Source organism: Strigops habroptila, chromosome Z, assembly GCF_004027225.2.
Source record: "Strigops habroptila isolate Jane chromosome Z, bStrHab1.2.pri, whole genome shotgun sequence".
NCBI classification, from domain to species: Eukaryota; Metazoa; Chordata; class Aves; order Psittaciformes; family Psittacidae; genus Strigops; species Strigops habroptila.
Window position 1 is genome coordinate 19,124,596 of NC_044302.2, and position 14,501 is coordinate 19,139,096.

The 14,501-nt window shown below is 38.1% G+C and overlaps 1 protein-coding gene across 3 annotated transcripts in view; it reads left to right on the forward strand.

The window, feature by feature from the left end:
• The window catches only part of NFATC3 (nuclear factor of activated T cells 3), a 71,993-nt gene that overhangs the window by 42,016 nt on the left and 15,476 nt on the right, over positions 1–14,501 (forward strand). For all 3 annotated transcript variants that reach the window (XM_030470996.1, XM_030470998.1, XM_030470997.1), the window contains exons 4-9: positions 17–216; positions 1,418–1,590; positions 2,381–2,521; positions 4,820–4,875; positions 5,500–5,626; positions 6,969–8,021. In XM_030470996.1, the coding sequence (XP_030326856.1) occupies positions 17–216; positions 1,418–1,590; positions 2,381–2,521; positions 4,820–4,875; positions 5,500–5,626; positions 6,969–8,021 (1,750 nt within the window). The remainder of the gene's footprint in view (positions 1–16; positions 217–1,417; positions 1,591–2,380; positions 2,522–4,819; positions 4,876–5,499; positions 5,627–6,968; positions 8,022–14,501) is intronic.

Genomic DNA, 14,501 nt, shown 5'->3' on the forward strand with positions numbered 1-14,501 from the left:
CCTACTTTTTCACCAGCTCCTGGGCTTCAGCGAAAAGCCAGTAAACCTGCAGATGTTCATCGGCACAGCAGATGATCGGTACTTAAGACCTCACGCCTTCTACCAGGTGCACCGAATCACTGGAAAAACAGTTGCAACAGCTAGTCAAGAGATAATAATTGCCAGCACAAAGGTTCTGGAAATACCACTTCTTCCTGAAAACAATATGTCAGCCAGGTATGTCACAGCATAATTTAGCTGGGTAGTTGTATGTGCCTTTTTCATTTGTGCAAAGGTAAACGAAAATCTTGTAGAATAGCATATTTTCCACAAATATGGCTTATGATTGAGATAGATACATCTCTTTAAACATGCCAGTGTTCAGGTGCTCAAAAGGAGGAGACAGACAGGGAAGCTCCTAAGATTGACAAGGAGATAGATGAATGCTATCTCCAAGTGGGATTATTTTTCCTCATACAATCCATACATACATATGACTCCACATTTGTAGCATTGCATGTGGTTTACTGGCAGTGGAAGTTGTTTGATTTTACAAAGACAGAAGACTTTTTTTTTTTTTCCTATGAAAATACAGTCATACAACTTATTTATTTGTTCCTTGACTGAATGTGGCGATTTTTAACTTGTGGTATCGTAGCAGGCCTTTTCCTTGTTTTAATTATTTTATTTTTAGCAGTTGCATTCATCTGACTTTTCAGGTCTTGCCAGATCGAATGTGCTAAATAATAGTTTAATGGTAAGTTATACCAACAATTAAATAGCTCCATTCTATCTGGAGGGTCAGTGAACAGAGCAAAGCACAATTATTTGTTTATGTAGCACATATATTTCTTATGTAGACTTCTGAAGCCAGTTTACATTTTCCTAGTTGCAGACTTCATGCTACTTCCATTGAAGGCTATGAAGCCACGATGATGTGCAAGAGAACACTCCTCACCAGTTTATGTATGGGTGTTACTTGATTAGGCTATGTGTGTGTCATATGAATAACCAAGAGCTATGTGGAATGGTAACTGGGATTTGACAACTACACTTTTCTCATTCTCTAGTCCTTCCTAAGGCAGAACTAAATATAGGCCTCTTGCTCCTATTATTGATGGTGTTCGTTATGTTAATTAATTTACTCCAAAGGTTAAACAGTGTGCAATAACGCATAATCTTTCAAAGGTTCAAAAAAACAGCAGCTAGATATTTATAAGGCAAAATGTTTCAACAGAGTACTTGCTGCCGTTTTTGACACTAGCAGATCTTTTAATCTCGGACATTTAAAATAACATTTAAAATAGCATAACATGGGGTAAAACAGATTGCTGTTCATTCTTTAACAAAAGAAAGGCTTACAGAGTGTACTTTGGCAATAGTTTTATTTATTTTCTTCCATTTCTCTTCTGATCCATCTGTCTTCACTTACCTCCAGTATCGATTGTGCTGGTATTTTGAAACTTCGCAATTCAGATATAGAGCTCCGTAAAGGAGAGACAGATATTGGAAGAAAGAATACCAGAGTGCGCCTTGTGTTTCGTGTTCACATCCCACAACCTAGTGGAAAAGTCTTATCCCTGCAGACTGCTTCCATACCTGTTGAATGCTGTAAGATTGCTTTAAACTATACATCATTTATACTCGTGTTTTCTGCATGTGTTAATAGTATTGTCATTCTGACAATATTTATTGTCAGAATTATATGTAACAAGTGTGTGTAAAAAGCATTGTGTGTAAAGAGCTAAATTACCAAAAATTAATGCAGCTTTATATAAAGACAGGACTCGCTAAGTGGCAGTCTGAAGGTTTGGAGGAAAACCAGTGTTACAGGTTTTAAACCTAATGCTGCAGTCATGCAGCTAGCAGCTTCAGTGGTTCCTGAATATCGGCAGAAGCAGCTGACACATCTCAGTGAAAATAATAAAATAAATATTAATTTCAGGAAGAACTAATACCATTTCATTTTAAAGAGTCTATACCATTACTAGTCTTTATATAGTATTATCTAATGCACAGCTGAACTTCTAAAGAGTTCATGTGTTTAATGCTGGCACTGAGGAATCAAAACGTGACCTTAACCTGAATTTCTTCTAGAATTAATTTTCTCCATAAAATACCAACGTAATTTTTAAACCAATATTCCTAAACTAGATATTTAATTTGCTGTAACAGTAGAGACTGTTGGGATTCATGGCTTCGTGTTGTTTCTTTTCTATATTTATATAATTTCAGCATAATTTTAAAACAAAGATAAATCATACAAAACCATGATTTATATATGTAAATAGATGGTCAGTTTGGTTTCACCCCTGATTCTTCGAGTTAGGGTCATAAAAGACATGTCACTGTGCTTAAAATTGAGAATAATGATTTTTCCATTAATTGTCTTTTTTTAAAGCTCAGCGATCTGCTCAAGAACTCCCTCAGATTGAGAAGTACAGCATCAACAGTTGCTCAGTAAATGGAGGCCATGAAATGGTGGTGACAGGATCCAATTTTCTTCCAGAATCCAAAATTATATTTTTTGAAAAAGGACAAGGTAAGTACTCTTACTTTTTTTGCTTAAAAACAAAGCCAAAACCACAAGCCTGAGCTTGATTTTAGGAAGTAAGGATGTTTCTAAAAGTAAAAAAAAATAGTCACAAGGAGTAATCTGAAACTCCAGGTTGGGCATTGATCTGTATGCTGGTTGGCAATTATTAATGAAGTACTACTTGTGATTCAGGAAGACAGTTACAGGCTAGCTAACTTGGAATTGTGTGTATTTGAAAGATGCTGTTGGCAGATCTTACTGTGTATTTTCTCATTGAAAAAAAAAAAAAGGAAATGTACTGTTTGGCATTGATGTTATGTTACATCTCAATTATTGCACAGGAACTGACATACTCCTAAGCTGATGTAATAAACATTAGTTAGAAAATACTACTGATTTCTGCCCCGTCCCCTCCCCCCAGCCTCCTTTGCATAAGATTTTCTATGGAAGTTATTCTTCAGGGCTGCATTTATTAACAAGTTTCAAGATTTGGCTCAGATTTGGGGTGCAGTGTATCCTTCAGCTATGTCTGTGACCAGTTTGCAAACAGACAAGTGTGCATGTAGGTAAAATACTGACAGTAAGCAGTAGTATGAACAGTAGTGACCTCTTGTATGTGTGTTAAACAGGTGAGTTTGACACCCATCAATTATTTAATTGCCAAGAAATCGGAAATGTTGTAGTTAGTTTATTACATGATTCTCATTCTCGAGAATCCAAGTTCAGTCTTCTAGGCAGCATGTAGTCATAGGCGAGAACTGCAGCGGTTACACTTGTGTATTAGCATAGTAGAGTTCACAATGATATTGCAGGCTTGTATTTCAGTTCAGGTGTACTAAAGACATAGTGTGTCCTTCATGCAGTGAAAGTGACAGGAGAACTATAACTGCTTCATGCTGACCTCATGAAATGAAACCAATATTAAATTTTTCACTTTAACATATAGGCCACAGAATCTCCAAGTAAGCAAGAAACTTGCAGATTTTGGATGAGTATTTCTAAAACATCTTTCCTTAAATACAAGTACGGGTTTGAAAGTTGGAGGTTTCTTTCCGCCTAAATCCATGTTCTTCTTCTGTCACTTTTATAATGGTGCAACTCCACAAACTAGAGAATTTAACACCAAAAAACCCTATTAAATACTTTCATTTTTAGTTTACTACAACCAGATATAATGAATGTATTGAAAGTTTTCTTAGCTTTGTTTTGTATTATACACACACTCGGGTACATACATACATGTTACTCAAAAGATGTTCAGTTATTCAGCATTCCTTCTGGTTCTATAGCTCTTCTGGGATATACACTTGATTTTAGTATTTGTTACTTAGACTAAAATGCGTGCAAAATTGTCGAACACTTAAGACTAGCTGTCTTAATACCTAGAGTTCCTTTTCTTCCCTGATTGTCCCTTTAATATAGAGAGGATAAAATTTGAACAGCTGAAATTATCATTGCTGTGACTTGAATACTTGATTTGAACTTTTGGGAAAACAGTAGCAAAAGTAAATTATTAAAAAGAAAAGTTGGCAACCAAGTCTAATTCTTCCACATTGTTTCCTGAAATATTTAAGTGAAAGAGCTGCATCTTTTTTAATTAGCAAATATAAGGTAACCGGCAGTTTTAGGTAATAATGTATTTGAACACACAACATGAATGCCTGTTAAATAGGTACTCCTGCTAGGTTTGCCTGACAAACTCGTTCAAAAACCAGTAATAGAGTGCCGAGCATTACATTCGGGCTGAGGGATTATGCAATGTCAGAGCAGAGAGAGGATCACTGGGCGGTTTACTTCCCTCACACCTCACAACACAGACTGTTTGCCCCATGTTTGAACCACAGGGTCTTTCAGGTCAGGGGAGGGTTATTATTTTACATGTATAACCTGTAGGTATGAACATGAAGGTCTGTGTTATCTCTCACAGGGTGACTTGACTTGGAAGTCATCATGTTTGTTGGATAATCGCAGGTGTTAGCAGTAACTTACCTACTTTTCAAAAAGGTTTTTAGAAAAATGGGATAAAAAAAATTCCCTCTGTACACTTACGGTGCACACTGCCTCCTTTGGAATTGACTCTAACTGAACGTAAGCAGCAGCTTCTGTTCAAATGCAGAATCCTGTACAACAGTCAACTTGTGGACGTTGTAGAAACTCCTAAAGCACAGTATCTCTGTCAGTTGCATGGCCTCTTTATGACTAAAAATAAATGCAGATTTGTATTAATTATTTAAGTATTTTTAAGTATGTAAGTGTTTCAGAAAATGCTTTTTGCTTGAATTGCTTGTAAATTTCTCTTAACAGATGGACGACCTCAATGGGAGGTAGAAGGGAAAATAATGAGGGAAAAGTGTCAAGGGGTGAGAAACAATTTTTCTTACTTTAGAAAGCTTTCTGTTTTAAAATGAGAAACTAGACATCTTCATTGTTGTTCTGAAATTTAGAGTTCATTTAGTGAAGTAGATCACTGACTGTTTCAGACAGACAACTGGAGACTTCCAAATTGGCTTAATACTAGAAAGTAGCCATTAAGGCGATGCTGTGAAGGAACTGGAAATAGCATCCTTGTTATGAATGCAGTGGAAAAAGAAATTGAGAAAAGAAAACTGATGATAATTTTGCTAAGATGACAAATAATTTCTAGTGCATTGAAATTTTTCTCAAAAGCTAAATGATCCAAATTGCATTTTTTTGACTGCTAGAGTTTTTTATGTTCTGGCAGATAAAGCATCCTTTAGATGATATGTCTGTTTAATTAAAAGTATTACTTTCAGAACATTTGTGTTTAAAAGAAAAAAAAGTCTCCAAATAAAAGTTTGCTTATAGTACTATTTTACTGTGTAATGCACATGAACTTGCAGTTTACCAATTTCAGAATATCAGTGTGCTCTAGTTTTGCAACAAGTGTTTTAGTTTTTCTGTAATTATTAGCAGTTTCATTTGCATTTGATATGTAAAACGTTTCTGTTTCAACTTTCATACAGGCAAACATCATACTTGAAATTCCTCCATACCATAACAAAGCCATTACAGCTGCAGTTCAGGTGCAGTTTTATCTCTGCAATGGCAAGAGGAAAAAAAGCCAGTCTCAACGTTTTACTTATACACCAGGTATTGAATAAGAAGTTAAAAAGTTGCATTTTAATTTGTGTTTTAAAGTAGACATTTGAAAGTAATTCAGATAGTCTTATACTTTTGACAGGTAGGTAAGACTAGCTTTGAATTGTTTGTAAAACAACTTACTTAAGCTTGTCTAATTGAAAACATGAATTCAGAGCAATAAACTACAGTGCTGTGATTACAGCCAGGTATTTTTTTGTTAACGCTTTTTGCAGAACAATTTGCATTCTACTTTTTAAGAATGATCATGAATCTCAGAAGCTGCTCTTTAAGTAACCCTAGTGATGATATGGTGGACAGTGAGATCATAGAAGAAAAGGTTTTACACATTTCCCCCCTCCCTCCCCAAATGTCAAAAAAAAAAACCCCAAACCAGGTTTAGATACAAAGAAGATTTGGAAGAAAAAAAAAGCCTGCTCCTTTGCCTGCCATGTACTTTCTTCTCAGAAATTCATACCTGTTTAAAGTAGTCAGAGTTCACAAGATCCCAATAAATGGGGCTAGACCCTGTAGTACTGCTTGGAGGGTGTGCAGTCAGATATCTGAAGGAGTCTTTCAAGACAGATACAGATATTAATATAAACTTCCTAAAGCTAATGTGTATACTGGTAAAGCCAACTTCCATTAGTTTACACAATTTAAAATAGTTTTGCTCACTTGTGCTCTAAAATTACCTACTTACCTTCATGTGTAATTCAAGCATGTTAGCGAGGTATCTGGTACACCAAGTATATGTTGTGTTCTCTGGGTCTTTTATAGGGTCTTTTCCAACCATTCTTAAGAATATCAGTTCCTACGATAGTTACAAAATACATCTTAAAACTATATTTTCCATATAAACTATGTATTTAGATTATTTAAATGATGGAATTAAGTAATGACACTGTTTAAATAAAAAGCAAATTTAATTATAACTGCAGCTATTATTGCACAAACGTTTTAAACGTTTTATCTATAAAGATATATAAGAGTTCATTTAACAGTGTATTTTATAAAGTAGTAATTAGGAGTTAACTGTTAGCATTTTTCTGCTATTTGTACTTAAAATCAGTATCTCTTCATGAGCCTACCACCACTGTAACGAAGTGTGTCAGTTCGTAACTGTGTTATAAGAACAATTGTTGCCATCACTGAAATCGGGTATAGTTTGCTGAAAGCTGCTATAGTTAAAACAACACACACAACTTGAGCTAGTTCATAACGGTGTTGCTAAACTTCAGCAGTTGTCTTGCTCTGAGGCTGAGGAGAATTTGAAGCCTGGCAGCAATTTCTGTGTGTTTATCACAGGGTACAAATGGTTTGGGTTTGTAATACAGTGTTTTACTTTTTGTAGTTATAATGAAGCAAGAGCACAGGGATGAGGTGGATTTGTCTGCCATTCCATCTTTGGCCCTGCCTCACACAAGCAATGTCCAGGGCCTGCATTCTATCCGAACTCAATTGCCTTCACCAGAGCAAGGGCATCCTCATGACAATTTACTGTCTACGTCACCCAGGAGCCTCGTGTGTCCTGTTCAACCACCATACGCAGCCATGGTGACCTCAGCAGTATCCCACCTGCCACATATGCAAGGCAGAAACCTTAGTCCAAGTGAAGAATGTCATGTTTTGGCTCCTGCTGTGGTTCAGTCTTTTCAGGTAACATCAGCACCTCCTGTGAGGCCTTCTTACCAGCCTATGCAGTCTAGTGATGCATACAATGGACAGTCTGGTCTTCCTATGAACTCTGCCTCCAGCCAAGAATTCGATGCTATTTCATTTCAGCAAGACACAGCTTTACCTCATTTGATAAATCTTAGCTGCCAAGCCCTACCACCAATGCAGTTTCATTCTTCAGGCCCAGCTTCTGTGTCAACACCAAGTACAGCAGGACACCCACTAGCACACCCAGCTCATTCAGGACAGTCATCTTCTCACCTGCCATCGATGGGATACCACTGTCCAAGTGCTGGCCAAGGCTCTATCCCATCTGCAATGAGTCGTTCCCTTGGGCAGTCTTCTCCCCAGATGCAGCAAGTCCCATATCATTCTACAAATCCAGCATCTGCTTCATCCCCATCCCCAACAGCTTCCCACCCTTTGGTCCACTCACCGCTGTCTGGACCTTCTTCACCCCAGCTCCAACCTATGCCTTACCAGTCTCCTAGCTCAGGACCTGCCTCGTCTTCCCCACCAGCTGCTGTAAGTCACTCGGGACAGCACTCCCCTCAAGCACACAGTCCGGCACTGGGCAGTCTGAATGCAGCGTCGTCCCTTGTGCACCACCCCACATGCGATTCATCTCCATTCTCGCCAGATGGGGCAGCTATTAACATTAAAGCAGAACCTGAAGATCGAGAATTGAATTTTCAAACAATAGGACTACAAGACATCACACTAGATGATGGTAAGTGGATATAATATTTTAATACTGGAACATAATCTACGTTAAACTACAGAGTGGGTGTGGGAGGGTTATTTTGTTTTGTTTAGAACACACTCCTCTTCACAGCAGTAAATTTGTGTTATCAAAATGGAATCATATTTTTGTGTCCAAAGCAACAACTTATTTAAAACTGCTGTAAGTCTGTAGTTACACAGTTCCGAGTACTTCATTCTAATTTGCCCGTAGACTTTGTTTTTGTCATAAAACAGGGCTTGAGGATTAACTCCTACACATTGACACCTTACATATGGGAATTAATTTGAAGCAAGTTTTTTTTTTATTGTCTTGTTGGTAGGTTTCATTGAGAGTCATAATAATATATCTGAAGTTGCAATAAATGTAGTTTGGAATCTTGTTTCTTGGAGGGGTCTCAGTTGTGAAGGGCAGGCTAGTTTTTTGAAAATGTTTCACAGTCATTTTGTCACTGTCCTAGTCTCTTCATGGACATTCTGTAGATGTGCTGTCATCATTTAGCACCTCTGCTCACAGTGGTTGTTTGCTTTCTCCTTAGCACTCTAGCCACCCTTTTGAGAAATTTACTTGTTTAACACCAACAGAACAAGGGCATTCTAATGCTAAAGGCCAGGCCGTAAAGTTCTCTACTTCAAATACTTGGACAGTGTTCACTTACAAACATGTCCAACCAAGTGAAAAAGAGAGAGAGATCAGATCCTAAACGTCAGACTGTTTGAGGCATAGATGCAAAGCAATTTAAAGAGCATGTCATGTTAACAGCACTGGAAGAACAGAAGGCCTGGCCTTAAAAGGTGTGTAAAAGCTGTTTGGTATTGATGGTGGGAATCTTACAAGTAGCTCTTTTTTACAGTAGCTTTAACTGTTGTGGTTTGTTGGGTTAGGGGTTTGTTTTTTGTTTTAGTCATCCCTAGTAATTACTTAATTGCATCAGCAGTAGTGTAAAGACATAAGCGTAGGCCATCTGTTAAATGTCAGTCCCAGTTCTTGCTTAAATGGAGCTTTGCTGTTGTTGTCTCCAGTCAGTAAAAGAAAAATTAAGTAAGAAATGCTTTTAAAGGAACAGCTTACTAGGAAGAAAATTGGAGAAATTAATATAGTTGGACTTTCAGTTAAATGGCCACCCTAATTAAGAAAAGCTCTCTTTTTAGAAACACTGTTTATCAGTCAACTTTATGTAGAAAAGAAAAAAGAGACTGATTCTATCAAGGACTTGCTGAGGGGAGAGGAGCAAGGCTTTGTGAAACAGAATGCAGCGGAAAAAGAAGCGCGTTTTCTACTTCTGTGCTAGAGAATGAGGAAAAATCTAATGTTTCAAGAAGTGTCATGTTAGAACCTACCTTTTTTTCATCTTTCTTCCCTCCACACCCACAAAAAAAAGATGTAGAAATAAATAAAATACAACTAAACACAGTAGTTAAACTTTTCACAACATAAGCAGAAGTGTTTGGCATTTATGAGCATCTTGGCAGTTTGTTTATACTTGTTCAAAAATTAAAATCAATGGACAGTAAAAAGAAAGCCACTTTTTTTTCCCTCAAAGCACAAATACTAGTTGCTTTTAGAAACTATTCCCATTGCTTAACACTGTGAAATGACCAAGTTGTTTCTGTGCTGAGAAAGACATAGTATCATGGGAAAATCTGCAAGAGCCATACTTAGATCATGACCACTTCCTAGTAGCTTAGAGAAGTATAATCAATACACACGAGTCAGATGGCTGCAATTTCACTGATTTCTTTTTTTAAATAACTCTTGCTATAGAAGTTTATAGTTTAGTCAGCAGTTATCAGACCTTCTTAAACTTTCTATATGGAAAACTGAACAAGGTTTTAAACCTTTTTTTTAGCCTGAAACCTGCCATTCAAAAAATCTTGAAGGGCAGAGTGACAAGAAACAGGCTACTCAGTTCTCTCAACATGTGTAACTCCTTCTTCTGCTTAATCAGCTTTAAATAAAAACTGCATTTGGGCAGGAAAACTTTTTTATAATGTCTCTAGTGATTAGTGCACTTTAAAAAATAATTTCAAAATTTTTCTTCTGTGTGTAATCAAATTTTAGTTTCTGTACAGATTGAGCTAGACACAAACAGCAAATCAGTTACTCTGCATTAATGGTATAACACTTAAGGAAAAAATCCAAACATAATTGCACACATAAATGAATGTTAATACAGTATGTTCTGCCAGCTAATATATCAAAACTGAAGCTGTATTTAGTTGGAAAGTAGATTTTTAAGAGTTAGCAATTCGGGCAAATAAACCTCTTAAAATAAAATACTAAGGCAAAGCCAACTGTGAACTGTATAAATCATGTCTGGATTACTGATCTTAAATATTTAAGTCACTAGTCTTAAAAAAAGTAAACAAAAAACCTCAAAAAAAAACCCCTGCCAGCATAAATAATCTTCTTTTCTTTTAAGTAACATGCACTATTTCCAAATCAGCATAGTAGGTATTGTATTTGTTAAGAAAATAAAATATTTTAAGACATTTTAACAAAATTTAAGTGTAGTATGGAAGTGCTACCTCATGCCAAAATTAGTCCTCAAATTAAAGCTGTATGGCTTAATGGAGTAGGATTTAAAATTCTCTTAAAAAAAACAACCAACCAACACATTCTGGGTAGTAGTTACCTAAATCCCTTTAAGCAAGACTCCTAAAAGTGAATCCTACTGCCTCTTCAGGCTTTTTTCTTCAAAACACACCAAACCCCTCATATCCACTACTTAATGCAGAACTACAAAGCTGCTTCATACATCGGTGCTCAAGGCAAGAGCATCTGGATTAGTCTTGATCCAGCATCTCCTGGAAGGTGTAACACATCTGGATTCACCACTTACAGCTCTCTGCAGAGCCAGGCATGCTTGCCGGTGACCAGCATGGGATAACTTTTTGTATTCTTTGCCCTTCCTCAGTCAGAGCAAGCTGGTCCCTGGTCAGACTAGGAGTGAAAAAGAGTTACATCATTTAAAGGCAGGTCCTCTGCCTGGGTATCTGCACAAAATACACTTTTTACCTTTTTTTCCCTTGCTGAAGTTGATGTGGCTTTTTCTTCCCTTGTTTTTCAACAGGATCTCATTGATGTCTTTAGGCTTTTCTCATCTCCACCTTGAATTTTGTTTGGCTCCCCCTCTTCCCATACTTGCTTCCTACAGGAAGTACTTTCTAATTCACTTGAAGAAAAAAGGGATCAAAATGCATGAGGACACCTAAATATGAAATTTCAATGATATTTTAGAAAACATTTGAAATATAACACAATTGCTAAGTAATTTATACTGTATATAAGGTATTCTGAAAAACAGTACTTTTTTCTGCTTAGGTCTTTGCAGTAGTCAGTCTGCACAAGCTGGTAAACTTTTGGACTGGAACTACATAAAAGCAAGTTCTTGCTCTTTATTTGTTCCCTCTGCTTTTCCTCCTCCTCCTGCACTCCCTGTGTTGGACCTTTTTTTTCCCTTACCATCTTTCAGGAAGTCTGCCCTCTGCCCACCTCCCCAGGCTAACAGCTCCCTGTATGGACAGGAATATTTAGGGCTGCAAATAAGTGTAAACAAGGCAACTGAAATGACTAGAGACAGGCAGTTGGTGATCTCTGTCCTTTCCAAAATCCATCACCCATTCTGTGCCCTTACTGTTGTACGTTCCCCTAATATACGCCTGGCTCAGGGCAATCCCAGGCACAGCTACAGGTTGGGCAGAGAAGTGATTCAAAGCAGCCTGAGGAGAAGGACTTGGGGGTGTTGGTTGGTGAAAAACTGAACATGAGCTGGCTTCAGTGTGTGCTCACAGCCCAGAATCCAACCATATCCTGGGCTGCATCAAAAGAAGTGTGACCAGCAGGTCGAAGGAGGTGATCCTGCCCCTTTGCTCTACTCTCATGAGACCTCACTTGGAGTATTGTGTACAGTTCTGGTGTCCTCAACATAAGAAGGACATGGAGCTGTTGGAGCAAGTCCAGGGGAGGCCACAAGGATGATCAGGGGCTGGAGCACCTCCTCTATCAAGACAGGCTGAGAAAGTTGAGGCTGTTCAGCCTGGAGGAGAAGCTGTGTGGAGACCTCACAGCAGCCTTCCAGTGTCTGGAGGCCTACAAGGATGCTGGAGAGAGACTCTTCATCAGGGACTATAGCAGTAGGACAAGAGGCAATGGGCTTAAATTTAAAGAGGAGAAGTTCAGGTTAGATATAAGGAAGAAGTTCTTTACTGTGAGGGTAGTGAAGCACTGGAATGGGTTGCACCAAAGAAGTGGTGAATGCTCCATCCCTGGCAGTGTTCAAGGCCAGGTTGGACAGAGCCTTGAGCGACATGGTCTAGTGTGAGGCGTCCCTGCCTATGGCAGGTGGGGTGGAAGTAGATGATCTTGAGGTACTTTCCAACCCAAACCATTCTATGAGTCTGTGATAGGTCCCCTTTCTTCCCCACTTGAAAAAAAAGCAAGTCAAAGAGGCTCAGCCTAGTTACATGATTTCTCCACTCTGCTTTTGAAGAGTGCTCCTTGTGTGGTGGTTTACCTATCATGCTGTCAAGTTTTAGATTTAAATCTATTCTAATACTGTTGATCTAAAATTTAATCTCTTGTGTTTTGCAGTTTAGGAGTGGGTTTACCTTGGATTTCATGGCTTTCTGTGGTGATGAGATTTCTAACATGTACAACTGTATTAACCGTTTTTAAGGTATTATGTTAGGCTGTATTCAGCAAATCAGGATGACCTCCTACTAATCCTCTTACATTTTATTACTCATTGCATCTCCATTACATAAAGCTGAAGATTAGAAAATCCAGTATGTGGATTTATTATAAATCATAACTAGAAATCCTCTAACAGTTTTGTGTACATAAAGCAGTAAGTCTGCTTTGTCAGACATACTCCATGTAGAGTTCTAAGCCATTTGCATTGATTCATTTTAATAGTTCTGTGATAAATCTCCAGTTGATGAATTTTCTTGCTGGGAAGCTCAGAGTTCATTCTGCTCTTTGCTAGAAAATTTGTGTGTCTTCACAGGTAGATTTTTACTGTAGCTTCAGCTTCCCTTGTGGAGATTTACAGTAGTAACTAACAAGAAAGTATTAGAGAAGGACTGTATAGTGCATTTCTCTCTATATTTTAAACTTATGCATTAACAGGTAATTTTTAATTAAAGCAGCATCTTGCCAAATGGAGAATTGAAGGTCTAGAGAAACACAAAAAATACCAAATGCTAAAGTCTAGCTTAGTATGGAGGAGAGCACCTCAAAACCCTGTCTTCTTGCTAGTACAACTCCAACTTAAGATGTTTGTCTGCAACACCAGGTTTTCTTTTTACTGTTTCCTAAGCATGGAACAAAATGTTGCATCTTGCAGCACACCTGGAAGGATTTGTGTGACAAGAACTCTAGCCTACATTGTACACAGAACCCTCAGGATATTCCTTTTGATAACAGGCATTCCCAAAAATTACACTAGTGTAAATTCTTTAGTAAGGTTGTAAGCATGAGGTGTTGAGGTTGAGTGAGGTGACAAGGCAGAATCTGAAACATAGTGGAAGAGAATGAGAATCTACTTTTAGAAATGGGTGGTGGGTGTCATAAATGAACCAGGGAGAGATCCAGACTGAGCAGCAGATTAAAAGGAAAAGGTTGAAATAGTGAGGAAAGGTGAAGATGATGTTATCCTCTGACAGCGGTTAAAGGATGCTACAATCATATCTTTTAGTAGATTCATTCACTGTGTTCATAATATGTGTGCCAGCAAGGCACGTGGTGAGTGCTGGTAAGACCAGTTAGAGACTGCTGATGTGTAAAGAACTTCAGATAAATCCTCAGCGATCTATGAGCAGCTAATGTATGAAACTTCCTATTGCCCCAAGAGCCCCAGAACACCTCGTAACTGATTCAAAGTAAGCTCAATTGGTTGCACCACTGCAAAAAGATTCCCATTTAAGACTTATAAGAGTAGAAACTTACTCTGTGAACGCAGGTGGCACGTCTGCATCATGGTGCAGACACTCCCAATAGTAGCAGAACTGGAAGGCATTAGGCATGCCTTGGTGACACCAGCTAAAGTACGCTTAAATGCTTTCTTGCTGCTTTCCACTGCACAGCACGTGTCCTTCAGCTCCAAGGTTCACGCCTTATAATTACTATGTTAGACTGTCTGTCTTCTTGCATGAGAGAAAGGGTAAATACATGACTGAAATGAGGTGGTTCACTGTGATACATAAATTCAGTGTGGCGACATAATGATGACATGAACAGGGATATTTGTTACTGACATGAACTGCAGAGCTTGTGCTGTGACTCTGCAGGCGCATTCAGCCTGTCTATGTAGCTATAAATATAATACATACAGGAAAACTACACTCTTCCTGATGTTTCAAACAGCCTAAAAAGTACGTTTTAGTAAAGTTGACGTTGAACCTGAAATTCTCAAAGAAACCCTGTCCTGTGGCTTGGGATGGTAACTTGCAAGGCAGCCCACCATGT